The sequence below is a fragment of the Motacilla alba genome, chromosome 6 (genome assembly GCF_015832195.1).
Source record: "Motacilla alba alba isolate MOTALB_02 chromosome 6, Motacilla_alba_V1.0_pri, whole genome shotgun sequence".
Lineage (NCBI taxonomy): Eukaryota > Metazoa > Chordata > Aves > Passeriformes > Motacillidae > Motacilla > Motacilla alba.
The window spans coordinates 3,092,525-3,119,176 of NC_052021.1; the positions used below are offsets into that span (position 1 = coordinate 3,092,525).

The 26,652-nt window shown below is 47.4% G+C and overlaps 2 protein-coding genes across 5 annotated transcripts in view; one reads left to right on the forward strand and one right to left on the reverse strand.

The window, feature by feature from the left end:
* LOC119702804 (C-type lectin domain family 2 member D-like) overlaps window positions 1-26,652 on the forward strand; it is a 603,052-nt gene that overhangs the window by 132,425 nt on the left and 443,975 nt on the right. The window lies entirely within an intron of this gene.
* OIT3 (oncoprotein induced transcript 3) lies at window positions 57-26,574 on the reverse strand. Of its 3 annotated transcripts, none has more exons than XM_038141404.1 (9): window positions 26,455-26,574; window positions 17,620-17,994; window positions 17,119-17,229; window positions 14,181-14,303; window positions 12,196-12,318; window positions 7,919-8,079; window positions 6,534-6,949; window positions 2,867-2,966; window positions 57-1,533 (listed from the first exon to the last, which is right to left on the reverse strand). In XM_038141404.1, exons 2-9 carry the CDS (start codon window positions 17,861-17,863, stop codon window positions 1,345-1,347), a joined length of 1,467 nt encoding a protein of 488 aa, XP_037997332.1. In that variant the 5' UTR covers window positions 17,864-17,994; window positions 26,455-26,574; the 3' UTR covers window positions 57-1,344. The 3 variants fall into 3 exon arrangements, with proteins under 3 accessions (XP_037997332.1, XP_037997330.1, XP_037997331.1); XM_038141402.1 differs by lacking the exon at window positions 26,455-26,574 and adding an exon at window positions 21,444-22,235; XM_038141403.1 differs by lacking the exon at window positions 26,455-26,574 and adding an exon at window positions 21,444-26,440 and having other exon boundaries at window positions 1,400-1,812.

The following is a 26,652-nucleotide window of genomic DNA, read 5'->3' on the forward strand; positions in this document are numbered from 1 at the left end:
CAGCAATTTGGCTGCTCCGAGCAAAGCAGAACGCAGGTGATGAAGGTTGGAGGCTTCCAGCAGACCTCCAACCATGCAAGACAGAGCTGCACAGTGAGGAGCTTCTTGTAGAGAACCTTGGGAATGCACTGCAGAGCCACTGCCACTGGGGGAGATGGAGTCTTCTCCTCATCCTCCAGCCCTGCCTGTCCCACGGTGTCCTTCACCGCTGGCTGTGCTTCCTCCCTTCCACCCCACACCCTAATCCTCTACCACACAGCTCAATGAAGCCCAGAGGAGCCTGAGCTGATCACATCCATTATATTTTCTTCAGAAGGAGCTTGACAGCCCAAAAAGATTCCTGACAGCCACGATGCCACCACCATCACCAGTAATTGAGTCCTCCTGCCACGGCCACTCAGACAACGCTGCCGTGTCTCCTGTCACCAGGCTCACTGGGGACAGCCCTGTCCTGAGAACTGCCACATCACCAATGATTGCTATAAATAATTAATGTGCATTCCTCTAATCCTCTGTTGGAACCACGGCCTCGCTAACCAGGGCAATGCATCACAACTTCCAGACAAACACTTGGCAGCAGCACGCGTGGGAGGGGGTGGTTATAGATGTTTAATGGTGGATCTCTTACAATCAAGGTGCTACAGCACTTAGGAAAGGCATTTTTGGTGGTGGAAGAAGAGGGAAAAGAATAATTATACACTAAATACAGGAGGAAACACTATTAACTTCATGCAACTATCAAAAACCACTAAAAAATCAAATCTCATTAAATACCTTTTGCTATTTAAAACCCCATTTAAATGTGCCTGTGATAGATCTGAGCTTTAGCTGCCTGTAATGACCATTGCATTGCTCCAAGGAACTTACACATGATGAGATATATTTTATGCACGTTTTTATTAACAGTCACCTGAAATCTTCAGCATCGCTCACAGAGCTGCACAGCAAACACACTCAGCTATGATACTATTTGTACTGTCTGATGCAAGAAGGGCTTGGATAACATTTGTTTAGTCAAGGACAAACAGTCCTGGGACCTGTAGGTGGATGTAGGGAAAGGCAAAGTTGGGTAACACTTCCGGCCTGCGAAGAAACAGGGTCCCTTCAGCTAAAAGATTGTTGGGGAGAAATGCAGATAAAACCAAACTGTTCTGCAGTCCGGGTCACACTCCAAGGGCTGCCTCATGGGCTCAAACCACTTGACAAATAATCACCACAGAGTTAAGGAAATGAGTCCGGAGGTTCAAGCGGGGCTTTAACAAATACCTCTTTTTGGTTTCTCAAACAAACACAACAGAAGGCAGTGATAAGGAAGGCCAGGGATGCTGTTCCAGAGGGTGGGTGTCAGTCATCAAAGTCGATCCTGATGGGGCCTCCTGTCAGGACGTGGTTTGCCACGTGAACAGATTCCTTGTCCTGCTGCTCCTCCCGTTGCCCGGCCGACCGGCGCACGCGTCTCCGGCAGCCCTGGGCGCAGCGCGAGGTCTCGTCCAGCGCCCCGCACACCAGGATGCGGCAGTGCAGGAACACCTCCTGAGGTGGGGACACAGCAGCAGGGTCAGGGCACAGCCCTGGGGACCACTGGCACTGCTGCCAGAGCCAGTGCCACAGCATTCCCCTGGCATGGGGTCCGCGTCCAGCATCGCTGCCCGCAGCCAGAACACCCGCTCTGTTTCCTTGTGTGCCCTCTCCAGAGAGGTCTCAGAGGCAAGAGTGGGGAGACAGGGAATAGAAGGTGGGAAATGATCCTCCAGGTGAAGGGATGAAAATGGCAGGAATCAGCTTGGAAGAGCTCACGTGGACTGGTAGGACCTGCGTGTCAAGAATACATGAAGCCTCGCAAGGATTGATGGAGACGTGCAAGAGAATTTCAAGTGAGCTGGGAAAACAAAGCCAGGAAACCAAAGGGAAAAAGGAGGAAAACGCCAGGTGATGAGAGGCTAAGTTGAGGGGAGAGGGAGAATGCAAAGAGCAAGGAGACCTTGCTGCCTTTTCTCCTTGCACAGCACAGGCAGTGACAGGATTGCTGCTCCCTGCCCTGTAAACGACCAGGAGAGCAAGCAAGACCCCGCAAGCAGCAGCCACAAAGATTTACAGAGGCTTGAAACAGAATCCATTGTGCAGGATGGGAAGATGCAGGTTGGAGGCAGCAGGGGTAACCAGAAAGCCAAGGGAAATTTCTGAATTTTAGAAGATCTCATCTATTTTAACCCTACTGGGGCTCTCCAGTAGCTGGAGCAACAGCTTTATACCTTTTGGAGCAGGCAGTGTTGGCTGAGCATAACAATGACTGGAAGACCCAATTTCCTCCAACACAGAAAGGAAAGCTATTTGCATTAGGAAAATAGCTTCCTTCCACTTCCAAATTATCCTTCCACTGTCTTCCCACTACAGAGCTGCTGCCCCAGAGAGACAGCCTGGTTTCACACTGAATTAAGCAGTATGGTGGCCTTCTGTCTGCAGTGCTGGCATCTGTACTCACAAGAGCTAGAGAAGACAAGGCTGAAGAGATCCCAAGCTAAAACTGTGTTGTTTTAATGACAGGGCACCGTGAAATGTGCCTGGTGACTGAGAACATTTCTCTCACCCAGCAAACAAGAGGCCACCAAGACCACCATGGAAGCAACAAAGATTTTAGCCTGCTGTCGCTTGATGTTCCAAAAGTGTCTTTCATATTTTAATTTCAGTTGTTTTGATCAATCTCTCCTGAAGTACTTTTGTCAGGCTCCTGTGAGGTGCAACTGCTGAACAGGAACAACTGCACCTGCCTTGGGCCAGCCATTCCATACCCTTTTCCAACTTGGTGCTAAAGTCCTCAGTCATATCAGAGCTGATGAAATATCTGAGAGTTGAGTTTTGAGCTTACCTTGTTGTCTTTGCCCACAAACTTGAACACAGGAACCTGGAAGTGCTTGGCAAGATGGTCCTTTGACGTGTACTGCTTCACGGAATCATCAGAAACACAGCTGAGGAGAGCAGAGGGATAGGCTTTAATGGCTTTCCCAGAAATGGAAAAAAGAAAGAGAAAAGACATTCCAGCCTACTTAACCAGAGAAAGAAAAGGAGGGATTGGTTCTCTCAGGCTCAGCTACCATTTCTGCTACTTCCTCTTTGGCCACAGGAGAAAAGCCGGGAATGATGGGGAAAAACAGCAGCATTGCTAATAGCATCTCCAGACAGGGAACAGCCCAGCAGGGAGGGCTGGCAGGACGTGGCCCAGTCCCCTCAGAGAGCGACTGCCAGCGAGCTGCAGGCAAGCCTGTCCTCATTTCACCTCCCTGTGCAACAGCCTGCAGTGATATACACTACAGAATGTGCCATGCACTTACTGTACACACATAGATATGCACATAAATTATGCTTAAAATGAAGCAGCCTGCACCCACATTACTAAAATATGACAGATGATGAAAACAAAAGTCCAGATTTACTTTGCTTAGCGTCATTTACATTTTTCTTCCTGCTGGATTCGGTCAAACAGCTCAAATTCACTACACCAAAAATTTATAATTTCAGTTTTTCCATCACTAGCAATGCATGATTGTAAGAGAGGTCGCAGAACTGCGAGAAAATAAGCTGCTTTTATACCAAGCTACATTCCAGGTGCAGTGCATTTATTAACTATTACAGCCTATTTAGAGTTTGACCGACAAAAAGTTTTGGTGGCTCAATAATTACTGCTGATTATTGCAAAGCCTTGGGCATCTTGGGAGGCCCTGATGCTGCTGTGGAATTGCATTGCAGGGCAGCTCATCCTTTCTAGCAAGTTAATTCCAAAAATGTGGACTTTGAAAGATATTTAAAAAAAAACAACAATAAAGCAGTGGTGGAAGAGACAAGAGGTACTGGTGTAGCTCAAAGCCTTGCCCTTGCAGCAAGCTCCAGCTCCCATCTCCTCACAAGAAATGTGCATGGCATTGTCCGCAATGCTGATGTTTGACACGATCAGTTGTAAAAGAGCACTTCTGCCTTCACTGAAGGGAAGGCAGAACTGCTCTTTGGGAATCTCAGTGTTGTCAAAATTCCTTTTTAAACAAGGCATCCGATTGTAAGGAATGACAGTTAAAGACTTTTCATAGGTGAGTGGCCAAGCTCTAGGGCCATGAAGTCAACTCACAGGCACGTTCTCATTTGTGAGCACATAAACTGTGATGATTATTGGACACTGGCTCAAACTGACTCCTAAATCAATCCCAGGCTCTCCAAAGGTTCTCCACACTGGTGGAAGGAAACCTACTGGTTTGGGGCTAGGGAGAGGGAAAGTGGAAGAACACCACAAAGGAATCAGAGATACATAGACAAAACCAGCACAGAAACCTCACAAGTCACAAGGGCAACTCCTTTTGCATTTGTGGGGCCAGACCATATCCCACTCTCTTAGGAAACCCACAGAGACCCTGCTGCCCACTTTGGAGAGGTGAGAAGAGACAGGTATGGAAGGAAAAGGGGTGGGCCTAGTCAGGATATGGGGAAAACCACCCGACCCCTGTGCATAATGTGCTTAGGTTTGGGGAGCAGAATGGCAGAGCCATGGGAGGTGTGCTCTGACCCTTTTATTCAGGGTAGCAAGGCTGAAAGGAAGGCTTGCACAGGGAAACAGCCACCTCAGCCTAGCAAACAGGGCAGCCAGAGGCATAAGAAGATGAGCTTTGCAATGGAGCTACCTTAACCACCCCGTGCTCTGCTGAAGCACAGCTCCTGACCTCGGCAGTGACATGACCTGGCTCCAGATGCCCCAGAGAGCTCCAGCGCTTATCAGCTGAGCCATCGGTCACTGCCTTTGTTCCCCTTTGTTCTCAAAAGGCAGGGAATTAACAGAGAAGAGAGCAGCAGAGGGACTTTTCCCATTCCTCAGTCCAAGTTATATCCCCTCCAATATAAACAGTGTTTCCCTTTGGATTATGCAGTTAACTCTTGCAGGTCTGATCTGACATAAACTGATACAAAAATCCCATCTTTATTGCCATGGGCTTTTGGGGCTGGATTTCTAGAAGGAAACTGAGTTATTACAGAAGAGTTTGGAGCAGGGACAACTTATCAGTGCATTCAGCTAAATTAATTTTGAATCACTGGGGCCTGCAGTGATGGCTGCAGAGTGGAGCACTTTTCCCTTCAGTGAAGTTTTAATGCCCTCTGCAGGTACCAAGGGACTGCTGGTGCCATAAATCCTCCAACCAGTGCTGGGGTGAATTCAAGAGATGACAAATCCTGCCTTCTCCCTTCTCTATCCAGCTCAGGCTTTGGCTGCTGTTTTGAATCCCATCATTTTCACTCATGGGGAGAAACGAATGAATGTTTGAGGCCTTGACTCTGCGAAGGGTCTGTGGGAACCGCCAAGCCAGGGAGTTCATAAAATCAATTTTTCCATTACAGATCTGCTCATAAAGCCCAGAAACGCTGGGCACAGAAGGACTGCAGCCTAGGATGAAGGGAGAGCAGGTTAATGCTGAATCCTTTGTCAGAAGGAAATGAAAACAGTATTTTTGGGTACTTTACATTGCAGGACCCTTTTGCTACAAGACAACGACACAGGAGTTGCCAGCAGCAGCTGTAACAGTGGATGATTTAGTCTGGCAGCTGAGGACATGATTGTTGTCATCATTAAATGGTCTGGCAGGCATCATACAGGATTTACACAAGCACAGTCCCTTGACTCTCAGGCTACAACTCTTGGGTATGTCTTAGCTATTCCTTTGGCTGGATTTCCCTCCCTAGAGGACAGCAGACTGCCTCACAGCTATTTCCTCAGAGCTCTCTGGTTAAGCAGCTGGATGCAAACACTCCACAGCAATGCTGTAGCATAGCAGTCATTTCAGCACCCAGAGAAGTGTCTGAAAAGAAGGATCATCTCAGGAGCCACAGCTGAGCCCACAGCAAGGCTCCCCAAACCTCTGGTGCAAAAACCACTACAACAGTGAACCCACAGATCTGCACAAGATTATTTTTAGCATATCCTGGAATGATCACTTACCCCAAATACCTCAAAAAATTACAGCCAACCTGAAAGACCCTAAGTTTATTGCACTGACAGGCATCAGGGAGAGCAAAGCAAGGGATTCTCCTGCAGCTTCTACCAGGACTAGCAATGGGCTCTTCTGGCTCGTGCTGTAATGAGGCCATTATGAGAAAATTAAGAAACTTGCTCCAGTTGCTGCAGCAGCTGCCTGGCAGCAGCACACGGCCATGGGGGTTCTGCACATTGGCTTGGCACTCTGTATCTGGCAGAGAGAGGATATCAGGAAAGAGAATCTTTTCTACAGGAGCCAACTCAATTATCCACAAAGCTAGTGACAGGGAAATACATCCTGTAAAGGCTGCAGTCAGAGAAACCTCTCTCACTGCCTCCCACTGCTTCTCCCAATTACTTTTGACTGGACAGGTGGTTTCAGCTTGATGGCTGCTGGTGATTGCTATCACCAGGACAGACAGGCTGCTGTGGAGAGGGGGAGAGTGTTTCCTGCATCACACAGACAGCTCAGCCCCGCTGCCAATTCCCTCTAAATTGCCAGCAAGAGAGGGAACAGTGAACTCACCCATCTTGAATCAGGTAGTACTTCAGGATCTCATCAATTTTGGAGGTGGGAGTGGCAAAGCAGCTCTCCACCAGCGTCTCCAGCCCACTGACGTGCACCAAGGGCTCAATCCCAAAGTACAGCGAGTCCCGAAGCTTGAGGGTGGGAAGGTCACCCCTGTAGGGCTCATCAAAGTCTTTGTCCTTGAAGATCTCCAGGGTGAAGGGGAAGACGCCCTGGTTGCGGCTCATGATTTCCAAGGGAGAGTTCTTGAGGTTGGGCACGTAGCCCTCGGAGATGGTGTAGCGGCGCGGGAACTCGCACGTCACCGGGATCAGCAGCTTGCTGGTGCGCACAATGATGTCCCCATTGCTCCCCGGGGTCTGCTTGGGCAAGCCAGTCACCAGGTTGGTGGCAATGATTTTGTCATTGATTACCTGCAGCGAAGAAAGGGGAGATCACTGAGAAAAACCTCTCCGGGCTGATACTCAGAGTGATAGTATAGGGATAAAATGTTTCTAAAATCATGGGATATTCAGGGGCAGGTTGGAAAGAAAGGTCAGGCCTGGTAGACCCTGGGAAAACATTAGGCTTTACTGGATCATGCACCTGTAAAAACTGCACATGTATAATCATTGAATGACTATGATAAATGATATGATTGTTAAATTTGACGATTGTTTGGATATAATTATTGTTTATTCATAACAAGAATAATGAGAAACAATGTTGGGGGGTTTGATGGAAATTACAAAAATCCATGCTTGAATAAAATTAATGTATACAATAGAACAATATAAGTTTAATAATTAATATGTAGTTATATAACAATAAGGGTATAAAAACATGTTCATCCTGAACCCATAGCAGAGCCAGATTTGGGTCTGTACCCCTGACACCCAGAGCTCTTCAATAAAAGCACCTGCATACAATCATTCCATGATTCTGTGTTCCTGAACGCTAACAAGAGTAGCCACTGAAGGCCCAGCTTGTGAATTTACACCCCACAACCAGAATGATGCTGCTCATCCTCACAGACCAACTAAGGACCTCGGTCTGCTGGCACCACACTTCTGCTACCCCTCTGCTAAGGTGAGCCATTGACCAGTTGCCAGTTTAACCTTTCAAACATTATCAGGAGACCAGAATCTGTCTCAGCAGGAGGATGAAGTGTGAGGGCACTTGTATCTTCTCCTCTTGTGAAGCAGGAGGAAAGCAGAAAGCAGCACCCGTGCTGTCAGACACTCACTGCTGGAGGGGGCATGGAACAAGCTCTGTGACTGTGGAATGCCAGCCCAGATCCACTCTGAGGGCAGCTCTGAGGGTGCAGCTAAATCAGCTTTGTTCCCCAAGAAAGCCACAGCCAAATCCCCAAATCCCAGAGACTGGGCAGTAGGTATACGTACATCTACAACGGTTCCACAGGACTTCAGGGAGAAATGGATGTTGACATGAGTGCCATTGGACACGCCTTTGCACGAAGTGTTGATGAGGGAAAGGTCCAGGCCTCCAACCAGGTCCTTTGGGATGCTCACCTCAATAGAGCTGGACTTGCACAGCACTGGAACTGCAAGAGAAGTCCCCACAGAATAACAGTCTGCACTACAAACCTACCAGTGAGCTGGAGAAGGGCTGTACCATATAACTGGGGGAATAAAAGGGCAATCACAGACAGCATTTATGATTATGATCCTGCCACAGGAACCTAACTACCCATCTTGCATTCCCACCTACACAACACAAACCAGAGCTGCCACTGCCCCAAATTCTCCAGCCACAGCAATGCTTTAGAAAACAATGAAGACAATCACTGCACTTGCAGCAGAAACTCAGCTGTGCTTTCCAGCTTCACTTAACACTCAGCACAGATTTAGTTGATATCTCTTGCACTGTGATGTCCTGGGAAGAGCCTTTGCCAGATATGGGTATCAAATTCACAATGCCCCAGGCAAAGCCTTTTTTTAAGACCCTTATTCAGATTTTACATCAAACCCAGAACACGTTGAAACAAGGCAGAGTAATTCCATATAGATACCGAGCTAAAATGGAAGCACCTCAAAATGGCATAATAATATTTTTATAAGCAATAAACCCAGCTCTGACAAACAAACCCAATTTGCTCACTCATTCCACCTCCTTCCAACCTTTAAATTTTAATACAGGCCTCCGTGTGAATTTTTTAAATTAAAATTTCATTACATAAGAAGCAGGAGAAAACAGACCTTGGACAAAATAAAAAAGGAAAGAAGAGAGAATAATTTTCAATTAAAAAGTAGTTGTTGTACCTATATTCCTTGGGATTATTAAGTTCAGTTGGAAACAGGACAAACACACTGGTAGCATATATTCTGGTTTCAGCCAGAAAAAAAACAAACCTTTTGCAGGATTTACATTTATAATATTTTAAAACCCCACGACAAAACCTTTTTGCAAATATACCAGTTTCCCGAGATTTTTGCCAAAATTAATTGCAGTCCCAGTCCATTACATTCCCGTGACCTGCCTTCCCTTAATTTCAATCAATAATTATGTAATTTAAGATTCTGGATATTTGAAATAATGAACACTGCTAAAATGGGCATTTTAACTGCCTTAAGAAATTTCCCGGTCCCAGCTCAGGTATTTGCAACAGCCTCTGAGCACCTTCAGGAAGGATTTTTCATCAGAAGAGGATAATTTCAAAGTGATATACTAAAATGCATGCAGAGTGCCCAAAGCAATATGTTCCCATAATGACACTGCTGGGTTAGAACAGAAGCTCAACAAACTAAAAATTACCTTAACCTTTCCTCCACTTGCAGCAGAAGGCAAGTGGGAATAACTGAGCATGTCAAATGGCACAGCTCAGGAGCAGACAAAGGGACTCTGAGAACACAGCATAATGCAGACAGAGAGGAACATCCTTTGGAGAACTGATTGGCTCCATCTGGATTTAAGGACTCGCTGTTCTAGCACTCCTTGATAAATAAGAAAATGTGCTGCTTTTATAAAGGTGACATTCAGGGCAAGAGACTTGGATCCCAGCTGCAATACTCTGAAGTTCAGGACTGATGTAGTTCAGGATCTCTCTGTTTCTACATGTCTTTGACTGGCACAAAGTGGGAGAAAGAAAAGATTCCATTTGCCCTGTGCTTCGGAGCTGTGTGCCCTCCACCCCCTGGACACAGAAACAAGGGAAGGAAACCTCTTGACTCAAGCCAACTCGTGGCTATTTGAGAAAACACCCAGTGTGTGCCAGTCAAACATTTTAATTCTTCACCTCATACTTCTCAGAGCACCTGTGAGAACTGGGAAAGCCTCCTCATTTCCACTTTAAGCTCTGTTTTGCACCAATGCCTCTGAGCACCTGCCCCTGGTAGGAAGCTTCTGTGGCGAGTCCAAAGCTCATTTCTCTGCCTGCTGTTGTTGTTGGCACCATATTCCAGCCTCTGGCTCCTTCCTTGGCCTTTCAAAGTGCTGCTGCTTGGAGCAGAGGTTATCTCCCTGCACAGACTGCTCAGCACAACAGGCTCTCTGGTGCTGGGGAGCCCTGACCCACTGCTACAAACATGAACCCCCCTTACCTGCAGAAAAATTTGGGCAGGGGATGGGGGAGAAGAGCATTTCATCCCTACTCTTCAGGAATAGGATGGGCTGCAAAATTCTAGGATGATCAGCAAAATTCCCAGTCTTTTGCTGGCTGGTATCTCTATGGAAAAATTGCAGCCTGCAGACTGTGATTTCTGTGGAAGATTATTAATGTGTGTTCTGAACGTGGAGACAGTGCAGAGGAGGGTGGAGAGGTGGCAGATCCAACTGCTTCAGGCTACTGTGCCTACCCTGCACTGTTAATATAAACCTGATTAGGTGTCACAAAAATTGTGTGGTACAGTTCCATATCTGCTAAGAATTGCAGGCCACAGCATGGGGACACAAACTGATGAATGCAAAAGAACAGGCAATTTCACTTTATGAGATGCTGTGTGCTGAGCCCCAGCCTGGCTCCCAGCAGTGCTGCTGCTCTCATTAGCAGCCTCACCAGCAGCAGGAACCCTGGCTGGGAAATCCAGGACTTCCAGCCCTGCTGGGGCTGCCTCAGGGGCCCAGGACTGAAAAACATCACTCTGTTCTGGCCTGTATCCATCAATCAGACCTTCAGTCAGTGAGTGTGATCACAGCTCTTGGAAACCCCCACCTCCACCTCCTCACCAGCACTGCTGGATCCCAAGTGGGCAACGCTCACCCTTGGGAGCCATGCATTTCAAAAAAGCTTAAAAAGCAGAAATTCCACCAAGCAGAACCATTCCAACTTCCTCTCTGAGGCATACCTGCCCTTTTGGCCACCATGAAGCCCAAATCTGTCCCTCCCACTGATGTCTGGGCACTCTGGCACATCAGACAGCAGGAGGTTCTCTGAGCACACCAGACTGCTGGTAGCCTGGATGTATTTGCATAAGAAATCTTTGCAAAAAAAACCAGGGAGCTTGTTTATTCCAAGTGCATGCCACAGGCACAAGTGACTCAGCATGAAGGACTCCCTGTGGAAAGTTCAGATGGAAGGTTCTCCAAGGATAACGCTGCCCTGGCCTCTACACAGCAGAAGCAACATGTCAATTTTTGGATGCTATCCTGGGCACTTTTCCAAGGGGCAGCAGGAGCACCTAATATCAAAGCTAGGGCCCTGCTTCAAGGCACAGGAATGCTTACTGGAATGGCATACTTGGAAAAAATCATGCCTCTCTCTTTAACCCTGTTCTTGGAAGGGACTGGACCACTTTAGCTGAGAGTTTGAAGACTGAAGCATGGAAAATGTCAGCTCTAACAGTGTAAATTTGTCAGGGGTGTGCACAGAGTGGTATGATGGGAGATGTTTGTGGGAAATAGTAGAGGTAAGGAGATTTCCAGAAAGCTGGAAAAGCAGGCCTGAGAAACAGAAAGAACAAAGAACTATCTGCAGCTGCAAAGGCTGCAAGTAGAGAAAGTTACAATGGTGTAGCAAAGCAAGGACATTAAACAATAGCTTGAGTTTCAGGCTTGGCTAAGAGAGACCTTAAGACTGCAGGAAAATATGCTTAGCAAGGTAGTGGTAGGTTTTAAGCTTAATAATGAATGATTGTGTATTGTTAATAGAAAGAATGTTTCTATTAACACAAGCAAATTTCTCTATAACACAAGCAAACATTGTGTGAAGCAGGTGTACATGTACTTTTAGTGATTGGCTAGAACAATTGTCTGCAAACTTCAGCAATCTGCTATTGGCTAGAAAGTTTTTAAAATGCTCTGTAAGAAAGAAATCTTTGGCTGCTGCTGGCTGTACATGAGCTTTTGCCACCTTTCTGTTGTCTCAACCATGTAATGAGGCTGAGGCTGCAATAAAAGCTCAAGGATTGTACCCCAGCAGTCCTGTCCTGTTTGTGAAAACAAACTCCAAACACAATATTAAGCAGTATTAGTCGTAAGGGAACACTGCCCTACAACTAATGTGATGCAAGGTGCACTCAAGCTGGGCCCTGAGGATATTCTGCCTGGATAGAAGAGCAATATCTTCAGGCTTTCACCTTCGGATGGTCTGTCGTTAGTAACAAAGCTCCATTAACCCAACTGGGAAGGACAGACTAAGAGAAGACAGCAAAAACAAGAAGAAAAGTTCCTTCAGACATTCTCTCAGGGGACAGAGGCTGCCGGGGATATTTTGTTGACCTACCCTGGCAAGTGTGGTTGTCTTCTGACAGCACAAGTCCCCTGGGACATTCACACTGGTAGGTGCCTTCCACTTCAATGCAGGTATGGCTGCAGCCTCCGTTGTTATTGTGACAGCCTTCAATTTCTGGGAAAGAAAGGAAAATCAGCACATCCTGCAGGCCCCAACAGGCCCCTGACCAACCCAAAGCCAACAGTTCATTTCCCAGAAAATTAGGTGTAAACTCCTTTTATAATTGTACTTTTACAATTAAAGGCAACAGTTTGTCTCCCACAAAATGAGGTGTGAACTCCTTTCCTAATTGTACTTCAGCATCATGATTTTTTTTTTTCTTTCAAATAACCTTAACTGCTTGATTTTTTTTAACCCTTTCGGGTGAATATGCTAGATGAGTACTACTGTTCTCAGTAAAATAACAGAATATGAGATAAGCAAATCATAAATATAAAATATTTCTCCCCGAGCCTGCCATCAGAAATCACTGTGTGGTTTTCACTGAAATGTAAAGAATGGAAATCCCACACTCAATCCTATATATAATGCATGGAAAATAACAGCCCAAGCATCCCACGTGAGTCAAAGCAATGGGTAAAGCATCATGATGTAAATTTTGAGATAAATTAAACCCTACTCAGCCTTAGCAGTTCATGTAATCAAGCTGAATCTCCTGCATTTGTTCTTTTTAGCAACAAACTGTGAGGTGGCTCACACCTCACATCCCATTCTCTACCAGCTCACAAACTGAGGATACATCTTCAGAAATAAAACTCACTAACAAGATTGTAAAAATCCCCAGCAGCAGCGTTAAACTCGTGAAAGGCACCATCCTTCGTACAGAAGGGAAATTAAATGATATATCAAAGGCCCTAAAAGCCAACTTGGGGAATGGCAGAAACAAATGAGTTTCCAAACAGACTATTCCAGCCCTGTCAGAAGAGCACAGCACTTGGGAATAAAAATTGCACAGCTCATTTATGTGATGCCCCAGCAGCTCAGAGCTGGATGTGGCAGAGCCCACAGACCATTTTTGGCCCCACACAACCTGACAAGTAACTTAAGGAGCACTCTGCCCAGCAGCATTTCCCAGGAAACTGTCACTGCTTGGATGAGTGATGTACCAGCAGAGCTAGAGAGCAGATTTAGCTCTTTAGGGTAGCTGAAAAGTGAGGCATACCTGTAGTTGTTTTTCTTGTCTGAGGCCCCACAGTGTCTGTGAACACCACACAGCAGCTTTGCTGTGAGGGAGCACAGTGCTTTCCCACAGCTCACCACAGAAAACATCAGGCACACATCAGTTTCTGCTGGGTTTGCCTATTTCTGCTCAGGGATGTTTGTACATTGTTAGTGACAACACATCAGGCCCACAATTTTGTCTTCAATCCACCAGTCTAAATTTATCAAGGGTTTTCAAGCTGGCTGTGCCACCACTGTGAAGGAACTGTGGCAGCTGCAGGGAGCAGCAGAACCCACAGACAACAAAGATCAAAATGCTGCCCTAATCCCAAATTTAACTTCTGTCTGCAGATTGGCACCCCCTCTCCTCAGTCTCTATCCTGGGAGGCTAAAGTGATCCTCATGCTCTAATCTAATGTCACGGCATTACCCCATACCTAATGTGAGCTGCCCAAACCCAGTGCTGCTAAATCTGCCCCCACAAACCTCCAGAGATTCAAATCTCCAGATATCAAATCCCAACAACTCCAGCCTGGACAAGTTCTGCCTGGACAACCAATCTTCCAGATCCACTGCTGCCTTTCCCCCATGGAGATAAACACAGCAAATCCTAACAGAAATGGACAAGGCAGCGAGAACAACAAGGAGATTTCTCTGTGCTTGCTTAGAAGGATATTTTAGTATCAACCCCTCTGGCAAGCACAGAGGTGATATCAGTGACATTTAATCCCAGGTGCAAGGAGCCAAGAGAGAGCCAGTGCTGCAAGGGAATGATTTACAGAGTGTCCAGCAGCCTGTGGCAGCCAAAGCCTCACCTTCACAGGTTTTGCCATCGCTTCCCAGCGTGCGCCCGACCCCGCACTCACAGCGGAAGGAATTCTTCAGGTTAACACAGAACTCGCTGCAGCCCCCGTTGTTCTGCTCACACTCATTTTCATCTGGAAAAAAACCAGCTCTGGAATGGAATGAATAATCCCACTACAAGTAGTAACACTGACAGTAGCTTTTGAATCTCTTGGTGAAGCTCTGAAAACTCTTCCTAACTCTTTTTTAAAGGCTAAAGTGGCTCTGTATCTGTCTGCCCCCCCCCCCCCCTTTTTTTTTTGAGAGGTTCTAATTCCTCAATCTGATTTAATCTCTGTGTGCAAAAAGCAAATCAAACAGAGAGAAAGGAACAGACATTGCTCTTGCTGAGCCACAAAATGAGTGATTTCTCTTAGGCAGGCCAAGATGCTGAGGTTATCAATTAAGCTTCACATGGGGTTTCATCAAAACAGCTTAGAAGCTGGCATTTATTAGGTGTCAGAAGCTTAAAACCAAGAAAAAAGAAAAGTACCATTTTAACAGACAGGTCAGAGATGAGTTCTCTCAGGTATCTGTGGTCCCACACATGCACAGAACCCACAGCCGGCAGCTGCTGGTGGTGTCTCCTTCCACAAGCAATGTGAATTGAGTATTTTTAGCCAAAGACTGGGCTGGTACCTTGCTCTGGGAGGCAGGAAGCATGTCCAGGAGAGTCCCACAGACTCTGCTTTTCACACACGTGACAGGCTCCACACTTTCCCTTCTAAAAATAAATCTAAAGCTGCTTAAAAACAGAAGTGAAGAGGGAAAGGGCTACTGGCAAAGGCACGGAGATGTTGTTAGAAGGGCCTAGAGACTGTCTTGGTCAAGGGCTGGGCCCACAAATTCCCCTGACTGGTCCTTCCAAGGTCTACAGCACACACAGATCTCTGTCCCTGCTCTTCCCTACTGGTGACAAGCAGCACTTCTGGGACACTTCTGGTTGTCTTGAGACTGGACTGGGACAGTGCTGAGCTGATTTTAACCATTGCTTAGTAGAACATGGATCCAGGCATTGAAGAAATCAAAGGCAATGCACTGAAGCTGGTGGATGCCTGACAGGAAGTATAAGACTTTATTTAACCCCTAAATGAAAATGTAACTCAGGATCAGCTGCTCTGCTCTGGGATTTAAAGCATCTAATGTACTGAGAAGCACAGGGAGGTGCACAGAGCTGCTCAGCCTTCACAGAATGGTCTGGGTTGGAAGGGACCTTAAAGCTCATTTGTTCCATTCCCTGCCACTATCCCAGGTCGCTCCCAGTCCTGTCCAGCCTGGCCTTGGACACTTCCAGGGATGGGGCAGCCACAGCTGCTCTGCTGCGTTACTGCAGCAGCTTCAGTCCCCTCTTTGGGGGAGCTGGGAAAGAAAGCACATTCTCTGTTTAGGAAAGACTAACAGGGATTTATTTGGTTTCTCCATAAGCAGGGCACAGACTCTCTCAGAGATGTGATTGCACAATTAGTCAGCACAACAGAAAGTTATTAGAAAGATCATGGAGCCACACAAGAGAGGCTGCAGCTAGGTGAACCAGAGTGAGCAATCCAGCTGAGGTGCTGTGCCACCTGGGAATCTCGAGGAGAAGCAGCAGGGCAGAAATCCTGCTGCTGCACACACAGACAGGCTCAGGACTCCTATGTGCCTCCCTGCTGCAGGAAATCCTTTCCTCTGAGCCTGCCACACATTCACTGAGTGCTAGTGCTTGTCAAGAGCACTTCTGTGACTGGAAGGCTTGCACAGAAGCAGCCAATAAATGCTTTTAATTATCTGAGAGAGCTCAGTCAGCCACTTGGCTGCAGACAAGTGGAGCTACTTAAGCAAAAGCCTTCCCCAGAATCACTGGGAGCAAGTGTAACTCTGCAGCAGGACCAGGCTGCTCCTTCCACACACTGGAATGGCTGCGGGGCATGCCCTGATGCTCACAGACATGAGGTGTGTGAAGAAAGAAACCACCCACACCTGCTTTGTCTGGTGTAGCCCCTGCGGAGCAGACTGACCTGCCACACAGCCTCCTTGACCAACTCTGCTTTCAGCTTCACCACCAAATCAAGTGACAGATGAGATTCCTCCTCCCCCAAACACCCTTTCCTCCCTCCTCTCCCTATCCATCAGTGTGGCTCTGCAGCTCCCCAACAGCCACCCCGTCCCAGCCCCTTGATTTGTCCCATCATTTTCCCAACCTCTCAGTCTAGGTGCTGTCCCCCAGTACCACACACACAACCACAGAGCTCTCCTCAGAGCTTCATAGGGATTCCCTCACAAATCTCCAGACCCCACGCTCCCCACTCTGCTCTCACCTCCCTCCTGGCTATGCTGGTCTCTGTCACCAAGTGCCAGCTCCCTGAATACTTGTCCCTTGTCATGCTGCCTAAAACCATTGCAGCTGTGGTGGGACTCACAGTTTTTGGATCTCCTCAAGCCCCAGGCCCTGGACAATGTCCCAAAAGGGCAGGAAGTATGATGGAGTTCAGTGTGCAGCCCTACAGCAGCCAGCAAAACTTTTTTTGTAGGAGAGATATTCAACAGAGCATGTGAGAGGAAATCTCTAACGCCAGACTGCACAGCACTTCCTGAGTACCACAGTGACACCACAGAATCCTGCACCACGATCTTGCAAAGAGACTCTGCTACCACCTTCAGCAGCTGAACCATGCAGAAAGCAAATCCAGCCTCACAAATATGGAGCTCCAGGGGCACCAGAATGGATGCAGTCATGGGATGTCATATCTTGGAACCATTTACAGAATCATAGTCCTGGTTCTAGGCAGCAAAGGGGAAAACTCCTCTCAGGATATCCTCTCAGGATATAGCATTTTTATAGTGCTTTGTACAGCAAGGGATTGAGATGTGAGCAATGAAACAAAGGGAAGAAAGGCATCAGTAAGTGGCACAGCTTATTTCCCCCCTTACCAAGGCACGTCTGGCCATCAGGTCCGAGTGTCGTACCCGGGGAACACGTGCAGTCACCGGTGTCCAGGCAGGAGTCCTGGCAATCCACCACATCACAGATGTCATAAAAATCTAGGGCACGACAAGCACAAGGTCAGCACAAAGCCCTGAGCATGCAAGGAAAGCACAGGATTTGTCCCTTCAGCTTCCCACCCTGTGTGCAGCCCCTCAGTTACAGAGCTGGCCCACACTGGGAAAGCTGACCTGCTGAAGCTGCTGAGAAACAATCGAGTTTAATTACTGCGAGGCAGAGATGCAAATTTTGACTTTGGTAGCGCGCCAAGACAAGCCACAGGGCCCACAGGGAGCATTAAATCACTGAGGCCAGGTCAGCTGTGGAAAAATCCAGCTAGAGGAACAAAGCAGGTGACACCGCCTCGCTCATCCTACAGGGCCAGGCCAGCACCTGGAGAAGCCAGGCAGCCTGCTGGGGACCAAGTGGGGCTCAGGGAGGTGACTTACGCCCACAGTAGGCGTGGAAGCAGACGCTGGGCTTGGTGAGGTGGTACACGTAGTACCCCCCCGGGCAGGCCTTGACCTCGATGGTGGTGTTCCAGAGGCAGCAGTTGCCGCTGAAGCTGGCGCAGGCCTGGCGCCGCACGATGCCGTCGGCCGGGCGCGGGTGGCTGCCGTTCATCCAGATGGGAGCGTGGGTGCCGCAGTGGTTCTCGGGGATGCAGAAGGTGGGCATGGCGTCGCCGGCCATGCCCGTGAAGCGGTACCACTCGCCGTCGATGCCGCTGTCGCACGTGGGCTGCCCGTGCGAGCCGTTGATGCGGTGCTCCGTGTTCCTCCAGGGCTCGTTCAGGCTGATGTAGGCAGAGCAGGGGTCCAGGGCTGGCACACACAGAGAGAGCAGCTGGTAGATATCAAACTGAGTTGTTGATGGATAACTTCAAAAGGGTTTTTTTATCTCTGTCCCTGACTTAACAGAACCGTTGTGATCTGTTCTCACCCCTGGGGAGAAAAGGTGATACTGGCAAACTCATTGCCTTTGGTGGGTCCAGAGGAGGCAACGAGGCTGGAGAGGGGCTTGGAACACAAGCCCTATGAGGAACATTTGAAGGAACTGGGGTTGCTTAGCCTGGAGGAGGCTTAGAGGTGCCCTTATTGCTCTCCACAACTCCCTGAAGGGAGGTTGTAGACAGGTGGGGGTCGGTCTCTTCCACCAGGCAGCACTGACAGAACAAGAGGACGCAGTCTCAAGCTATGTTAGGGAAGGGATAGGTTGGATATTAGGAAAAAATGTTTCACCGAAAGAATAATAAAGTACTGGAATTGTCTTCCCAGGGAGGTGGTAGAATCACCATCTCTGAGTGTGTTTAAAAAAAGACTGGACATGGCACTTGGTGCTATAGTCTAGTTGAGGTGTTAGGGCATAGGTTGGACTCGATGATCTTAGAGGTCTCTTCCAACCTCATTATTCTGTGATTCTGTGAAAATCCTGACAGCTTGCCTTAAAGGTCTTGGAAGAACAAATAAATTAACAGAGCTCTTAAAACATTATGCAACAGTCTGACTTGCTCTTTAGCAGACAGGGAAAAAAACAAGATACAAGCAAATCTGAGGTCCAGGTAATGATTTCACCATAGCAAATACACCGTGGGATCTAGCCTAGGACAAAAATCCTCTGGTCAAGACTAACTGAGCACCTGCAAGCCTCTCCTGAAGTCACTGGTAACTCTCCCAGCTGCCTTGGAACAAAGGACTATATCTCAAACAGGTTATGCAGCCTCTTTTAAAACTCACCCATGGCCAGTGTCAGCCCTCACAGCTGAGCTGCCAAACCTTTTAAATCATTATCTTACGATCTCGAGGGTGTGAAGGTCTGGATTGGGACCTTCTGGGGAGCAGCACGTTAAACCCTCTACCACAGCTGTGTTCCTTGCAGGCCCACAAACCCTCCTGTTCTGCACAGGAGATCAGCTGCTTGTGAGTGAGGTGAAGTGAGTGTTTGTGGGGGCAAGACATGAACACATGGACTTCCTGGCAGTGCTCAAGGAGTGTGTCCCTTTCCAGAGGCCATTCTGAACCTTCTGCAAATAATTAAAATATGAGAGTACCATAGGGAGAACATAAATGAAGAATTTAAGTGTTCGTTAAATTTTCAATCTCCTCCTAATTAACTCTCATTTGGCAGCTTCCTCACTGGAAGTCCAGAGGTTCCATTTTGCCTTACATTTAATACCTGATTAAGCACAATTTATCTATGACAAGCAATTCCCTACTAAGCAAAAGGAATGCTAATACTGCCCCAAGTAAGGAAAATTGATTACCATTTCCTAAAACTAGGCTAATAAAACCAATCACTCTGACAAAATGCATCTTGGACTGCAACAGCCTCAACCTTCCACAGCACATTTCTTTTGAAGTTCTAAAGCTGTGCTGTTTTGACAATAGTGTGATGGAGTTTGGGTGAGGGAGGAATACTATGCTCTCTCTATTAGAAACACAAATGATCCTGGGTCATTATTTTGATTTGTTTCACTGACTTTAAAGTGGGAGCTACAACTGCTTCAGAGAACAGACTTCAAGTCACTCTTATTTAGCTGTGTCCTCTGTAAATATCTGCCCCACAGATGTGCTACCTTGTAAAAATATCTCACAAATGTAACATCTCTCACGCCTTCCTCAGCCACAGATACATTTTGCTTCGTCTCAAATCCAGCATAAAAGGCAGGAGCAGCTGCCAGAGTCAGGAGTGCTGCAGAGCTGGCACAGGGAGCGTGGATCTGGGTTATGGAGGAATCTCTAGTGCCAGGATTCAAAGACATGCAGAGGAGCTGATTCACTGCCACCACAACCAGCCTGGCTCTCCTGAGCAGCAGAGAGGGGAATGCAGCAGGGAATCTCTGATGGGATTCAGCAGGCATTCCCTCCTGAGCTCTCCTTTTCACCTGTCTCTGCTTGCCTGCCCTTACAGCACTGCTGCGGCTGTATGTGGGTAAATCCCATCCTCCAAAAGCTGCTTTGACTTCTCCCAAAACGAAAAGGTAGAACAGGGCTTCCTCTGGGCTTCCCTCAGTGTCATTCCCTTGGTTTCCACAAGAGGATCTGGTGTGGCCTTAGGGTGAGTCACTGACTGAGATGAGAAGGTTTTCGTGTTGTTAGAAGCCAAATGAGGTGAAGCGGGAATGCCCTGTCAGTTCCCGGCTGGGCAGCACTAAAAATACCAACACTCTCGTTAGCTTTCATGTAATTATGAAATATCCCTTGTAGACAGACTCTGGGAACGCTCAGCTAGGGAGATTACATTGTCTCCTAAACATCCAGGAGAGAATTTAAAGGCAAAATTTAGTGAGATGAACATGCAGCAGCTCAGAGGGAGCTGGAAGAAGGCACATCAGGGGAATTGAGGTAGCATTCCCTCACATCTTTCATTCCCCTGAGAGCTTCTGGCAGGAGTGAGGAGGAAGCAAACAAGCAGAAAAAGCAGACAGTGCTCTTTGGAACACTGCAGATCCTCACAGCCACCTTTGGACTGCCAGCGCTGCCCCACTCCAGCCTTCCTGTAGACACCAAGCAGTCTTTGGCAGCACAGTTTTTAAATTTGAATTGATTAAATTTAGTTTTTAAGAAAAAAATCCACAAAAATAGAGAAGGGACTGATCAGCCTCTCCCCTCTTCTCCCCAGACAACAAGCTTGGGGGTTTGCACAAGTTGAATTACTGTCTCCAGCTCACTACTTTTCATTTTTCTTGGCTCAATTCTTTTCCTCCTCCATGCTTCTTGCGTGGCCAGAGCAATTGAGGCTGACAAGCCTTAGCCACGAAGCAAAGCTTTTCCATTTGTAAGCTTGACGCTATCATTAGTTCTCTGACTGACATGGTAGCAGCCAGACTGAGTGACAAATCAGGTGACAAATCAGGCTCCAGCAAGCACTGGTGAGTGCCCCATCCTGCAGAGATTAATCCTGGGTGCATTGTGTAACTGGAGGTCTCTGCTCCAGCACAACTGAGCAGTAAAGGGAGCAGCACTACATTATGGCACTAAATTCAGTTCAGATTTGTCAAGGAAGAAGGTGAAAAGGTAGCATAATGTCTACTCATAGAGTCTGTCCTCCAAAGGGAGAGGAAAATTCCACAGTGTCTTGGCAAGAGGTTCTCCCAGTACGGGAGACTTCACGCTCTGTAACAGAAGGATCTTTCCAACTGGAAGGAATTTCACATCACCTTCAAACAAAAGGGGTATTTCTCCCACCTTCCAGTCTTTCACCTAAGAATACCAAGGCTCACAGTGAACCTTAGAGATGCCAAACAGAAATAAGGCAGTGCCTCTTTACTCACCCATCGAAGACACTGGCTGGAGCTGAACAATGAAGTAAATACAGAAAAGCAAGTACTGGAACATCCCACTGAGCCAAGGAAGAGCCACCACTCAAGGGACAGAGGCTTCAAAGTCCTTGTACAGGCTGTGGCTCTTGCAGCCTTCCTCTCAGTGGAGCTTCTGACTCCAGGCTTCCAGAAGAGCAAGCGTGATTGCTGTCCTGGGAGTTTATCAGAGGAAGAAGCTGAAGGGACGTGGGCTACAGCTCCAGCCTTGACCTCCCCAGAGCAGCTCTGCCCCTTACTGCCAGCAGGGATGTACTCACTGATCAATCTTGTTTTTTGGACTTGACTTGCTATTGTTTTCTGCCCTGAGAGCCCCACAGTGACACCTCTGCTATCTTATCCAGAGAAGAATTCTGACCAGGGACACCCGGACATCCTGAAGGGATGGAAAAGAAGAACATATGGGTGCTTGTTATCTGTGCTCCTTCCACAAGTCTCACTCCATGGCTCCCTCCAGGCAGAAAACACCAGCTAAGGAGCCTTAACTGCAGGAAGTGGTGGCCAAAGGAGCAGCACTGATCCTTCCGAGCGCAGATTGCAGAGGAGTGCCTGGAGCAGAGCTACAATGGGAACATCAGTCAAACTGAAAGACTGGTGTCCCACAGGGAAATGAGCTGTTCCTAGGCTACACAGAGGCCCTTGCCACTCCTGGTCACACAACCTGACCACTGCAGCGAGATTATCAAGCAAGGCAAGTGAAGACAGTTTTCTGCAGTGCTCTGACAAATCTCTCGTCTTGAAAAAAACAAACCAATCCCAACGTTAAGGAGTTAATTTTGGTGCAAAACAGAGTATCTAAGAACCCCTCCTGACTAGCTCAGACCAAACTGGGCTGAGGCACAGGTGACAGCCACAAGCTCTAGATGCAGCACACTGAAATGTGTTCTTAACTACAGCAAACCCAGAAAGAGTTCTTCCCTCTCACCCCACCCCAAGAGCTCTCCATCGGCAATGAGCACAGCTGAGCCTACAGTAATCACACAACCAGGCAAATGTGGGAACTTCCCCGTTCCCTTGGCATCCTGCATTTCTGCAGCAGGCTGGCCTAAGAAATGACACCAAGCTTCAAATCCCAGCAGGAAAAAAAGTGGCTCCATTATTTACATGATGAATTTGCACAAGACCGGGAGTTGGGTGCTTGTCTGTCTTGCAGGGACTGTACATTACAGAAAATTCTCAATGGCCTATCTGTCAGGGTGTGCTCCTGGGAGTGAAGGGCAATGTGCTGCCCTCCTCCACCCCAGCACAGGAGGTTTTTTTCAGTGGTGAATGATTCTAGGGAACAAAAAAAAACTCCAAATAAATTACTGTTATTGCTCCCATAAGGTAAAAAAAAAATAATTCTTGTGGCTCTATTGTGCTGACAGCTGTGCAGTACCAGAAAGGTTTTTCCAACAACAGGAAAAGAGAACAGATTCACTATACAAAGCTATCAAGGCAGATAACCCGTAAGAGGTGACTATGTGAATTCCCAGAAGAGAAACTAAAATTGAACAGAGAATAATACAGCAAGCCGCTGGAATTTCTGTTTTGCCACTTTCGTTGAGAGGCTGGTTCATACTTATGATGCCAGGTAAATAAAACTGACAAGCCTGAATGGAATGATCTGTTTGTGTCACAGGTTGTACAGCTCCCTGAACCATCCTTCACCAGCTGCTTTTGTTTTGTAGCTGCTAGATGAGCCTGTTGTAACAAGGTTTTGACAGGTACATGGAAGTGACTGACAGCTGACAATTAACACAGAGAAATGAACTGCAGCATGGCAAACTGGAGCCTCAAAGGTGTCACCTACAGGCCCTATCAAGTTCTCAAAAATGGATTAAAGCAGGAGATACCCCAGCATTCCCAGAGAAGACACTATCCCAAATCACCATAACATCTAATTGACGGAAGTGGTCTCAAGCTGGAGAAGACAGCCAGACTACCTCTAAACATTTCCAGGAAGAAGCACCAGAGGCAACTCTACCATCAGCAGCCTCTCTTTGAAAGTTAATTTGGGTGATACTCATAGCTGCAAACAACCTATGCCTCAGGGAGCTGTAACAGTTAGTCCTGAGTGGATAGAGGGGAAAATTCCAAAGAAAAAACCTCCCTGCAAGGAGATGCTGTGGGAGAGACACAATTCCAGTAGGGCATTCTGTAGGACCAGCACTCTCCAGCAAATGTTATTCCTGGCCTCCACATGTGCACCCCAAAGACTGATGGACCCAACACCCCAAAAAGAATCAGCTTCAAGTTAGAATCTTTTAAAAGAAGCCACCAGTACTGTTTAAAAGATATGAAGAAGGAAGGCAAAATTAAAATAGAGGGCAGGGATTTTATTTTGGTACCCAAGAGGGATTTTCTAAAAGCTGCTACAAAGCCTGTGCATATCTGTTCTTAACACAAGAAAATGCTCATTTTTCAGGGTGCAACCACCCTTCCTGTGGAGGACAGATCTCTGCAGGGCTTTACCATCCTCACACAAGCAACTCAAATTCTTCAAGGCATTGGCTGGGCTGGAAAGCCTCACACAGTTTGTAATGGACTCGTGAATAAAAGTGTTTTGGCATTTGCTGAGGTGGTCTGGGTTTTGTCAGAGCCACCTCTCAAGACACAGCAATGCCTGGGAGGTGTGTGAAGCACAGCTCTGGGTGCAGGAACCTGCAACCTGCCTAGAAGGAGCAGGAGGAAGAGCTAATCAGCACTTCCTGCTGCAGGGAGGGAGGAGAGTCTGGCACACAGGACAGGCTCCCTTGTGTGGGATTGACTGGAGGATGCACGTTCACAATAAGCCCTGACAGGCAGCTGAGATGGATTGCACTGAAGTCAAGGACTTGGAGATAGGCCTTGTTGCTGTAAACAACTTGTTCCAGAACCCAGAGCCAGTGGGAAGGGCTGTGGAGATCAGGGAGGGAGCAGAAGCTGAGTGAATTGTGAGCAAACTCCACACGAGTACAACACTGAGAGCCCATTAACATCACTCCTAGTTACGAGGAGCAGTTATTTCCTTTCCCTTAGAGGAGCACTGTGATGCAGAACTTGGTGTTTGAGAGTGTTTTTCCACAGGTCCTACAAACTCAGCATATTTTCCATGCTCCTCCATTTTCAGATGGAGGAATTAGGGCATAGACAGCACACCAACAACTGCAAAACTAGTCAGGGGCACAAAGAGAAGTCGAAGTCATCTTTTAAGAGCCCTCAGAGCCACAGCAGCACAGCCTAAGAGCAGTTCTCCCCTGCTTCAGGGCTTAGGTACACTGCAAGTCTAATTTTCATTACTGGATTTTACTTTTCATCCCCTTAAATGCCAGTAAAGAAAATAAGCCTGATGAACTTTTTAAAAGGAATAATCAGCATCTCTTGGGATAGGTAGAAGAATACTTAAGATATAAAAATCTCCTTCCTCTGTGAAAATGAAGCCATGCAATGGGGCACAGAGGAAAGAAGCTTGCTTTTATAACTCCACACACTCAAAAAACCCAGGGGATACCACAGAAATTGGTCCACTGGCTCAAAGACAGGGCAGCTTGGCCAGCTTCACATGGCTGGCTCAGTGCCATGGTCTGACAGCCACCAGCAGCTTCAGAGCACCATGCAAACCCTCTTAAAGCCAACACGGAAGCATAAGAACCTGCAGCAAGGTGATCATCATTGCTGCCTGCCAGGCAGGAAGGGTTACAGGGGGAAAGAAAAAGGGTTTCTTCTTTGCTCTTGAGGAAAGAGGAGCCATGAACAGCTTCCCTGGAGGGGCCTGCAAGGCAGAGCCTCACGGGTGTGGCAGAGGGAACGTAATGCTGTTCTCCAGGAAACTTTGAAGTGGTCATATGTTAAAACCCTAGATGCTAAGAGTTTTGGGCCTTCTACACTAAAAAACACAGACCCTCAAGAGAACACTTTGAACCTAAAGCTGTAAAAAAACCTTGCATACATTTATTTGACAGCTCCTTCACAGAAGAAGTTAATCAAAAGCACGACAAAATCAGTAGAAAAAGCAGCACCTGAGCACTGCAATGCTCCCTGCTGCTTGTCCCTCACCAGGGCTGAGGAATGCAATGGCACATTAAAATTCAGGCAGCACTGCCTGCTCTGCAAGTGCTGCCAGGGGGACAGGACCCTATCACCTGCCTGGCTCCCAAAGGGGAAACGCTGCTGCAAGAGTGTGTGCTGATGATGAGATAATGGATCAGGAGAGCAAACAAACCCTGCCCTTCCCTTCAGTGTTAGCATTCCAAGGCACTGAGACTGGAGTGGGAGGCTTGTGGATTTCAGGGCACAAGTGCAGCCACCTGCTTTACTTTTGTAACCCACACCATCTCCAGAACAACATTAATTCATGTGCAGGAACAGTTTTGTAACAGCATCTTCTTGTTTTCAAAATAGAGATGGTGGTGCTGAGATGTCACAAAGTCTCTTGCTCTCCTGGACGCCAAAATGCAAGAATTCTTATGCAACTGAGCCAAACAATTTACCTGAGGGTGGCAGCAGCTCACCTGGGGACAGCAGCAGACTAAGGGCTGCTTGGAGGAAGGAGGCCTGTCAGCAGTGATTAAAGGTAAGTGACAGCTAACAGCTTCCAGCCCTTCCCCTCCAGCTCTGAAAAACACTAGAGTTGGCTTTTTCAAAAACTAGCTAATCATGGATGGTAATTTTTTTAAGCAGCCCACGGGCACGATGGAAACCTGCAGCAAACATCTCATCCTAATAATCCATAAAGTCAGGACAAAGCCTGCTCTGCTGATTCCCAAAGGTAATGAACAAATCACGTGTCACCATGACAAAACAAACCACTCAAGGGCCCAGAAAGAAAGGAACTGAAGTCTGACACTCCAGTTTTTCTCCAAAACAGCACTTGAGTGCATACAGAAATACACTGAAACCACAGGTCTCTCTTTTGGGTTGCTGGACATTACTGCCCATATATACTCTTATCCTACTACTATGCTGGCCAAAGAAAGGAAGATCTTTTTAGACCAAGTATCTCTACCTCTACCTCACCACCTCAACTGCTCCTGAGATCCCTGTGATAGGCAGCCAGGCCTGGCAGCCACATCTCCCATCCAGGCTTCTTCAGGAAAGCTATTATCTGCACCACCACGGCCTCAGTGAGGTAAGGTCAGTCAAGAAGACACAACCTAAACAAAAAGAAATGGAGGAAACTCAGGAGAGAGTTGCCACACAGGGA

Coding starts and splice junctions, on each gene's coding strand:
- OIT3 (XM_038141402.1), bottom strand. CDS start 21,507: ATGTTCCAGTACTTGCTTTTCTGTATTTACTTCATTGTTCAGCTCCAG. Junction 14,304..17,118: donor TGATGGCCAGACGTGCCTTG/GTAAGGGGGGAA, acceptor GTTTTTTTCCAG/ATGAAAATGAGTGTGAGCAG. Junction 8,080..12,195: donor AGACAACCACACTTGCCAGG/GTAGGTCAACAA, acceptor CTTCTCTTGCAG/TTCCAGTGCTGTGCAAGTCC.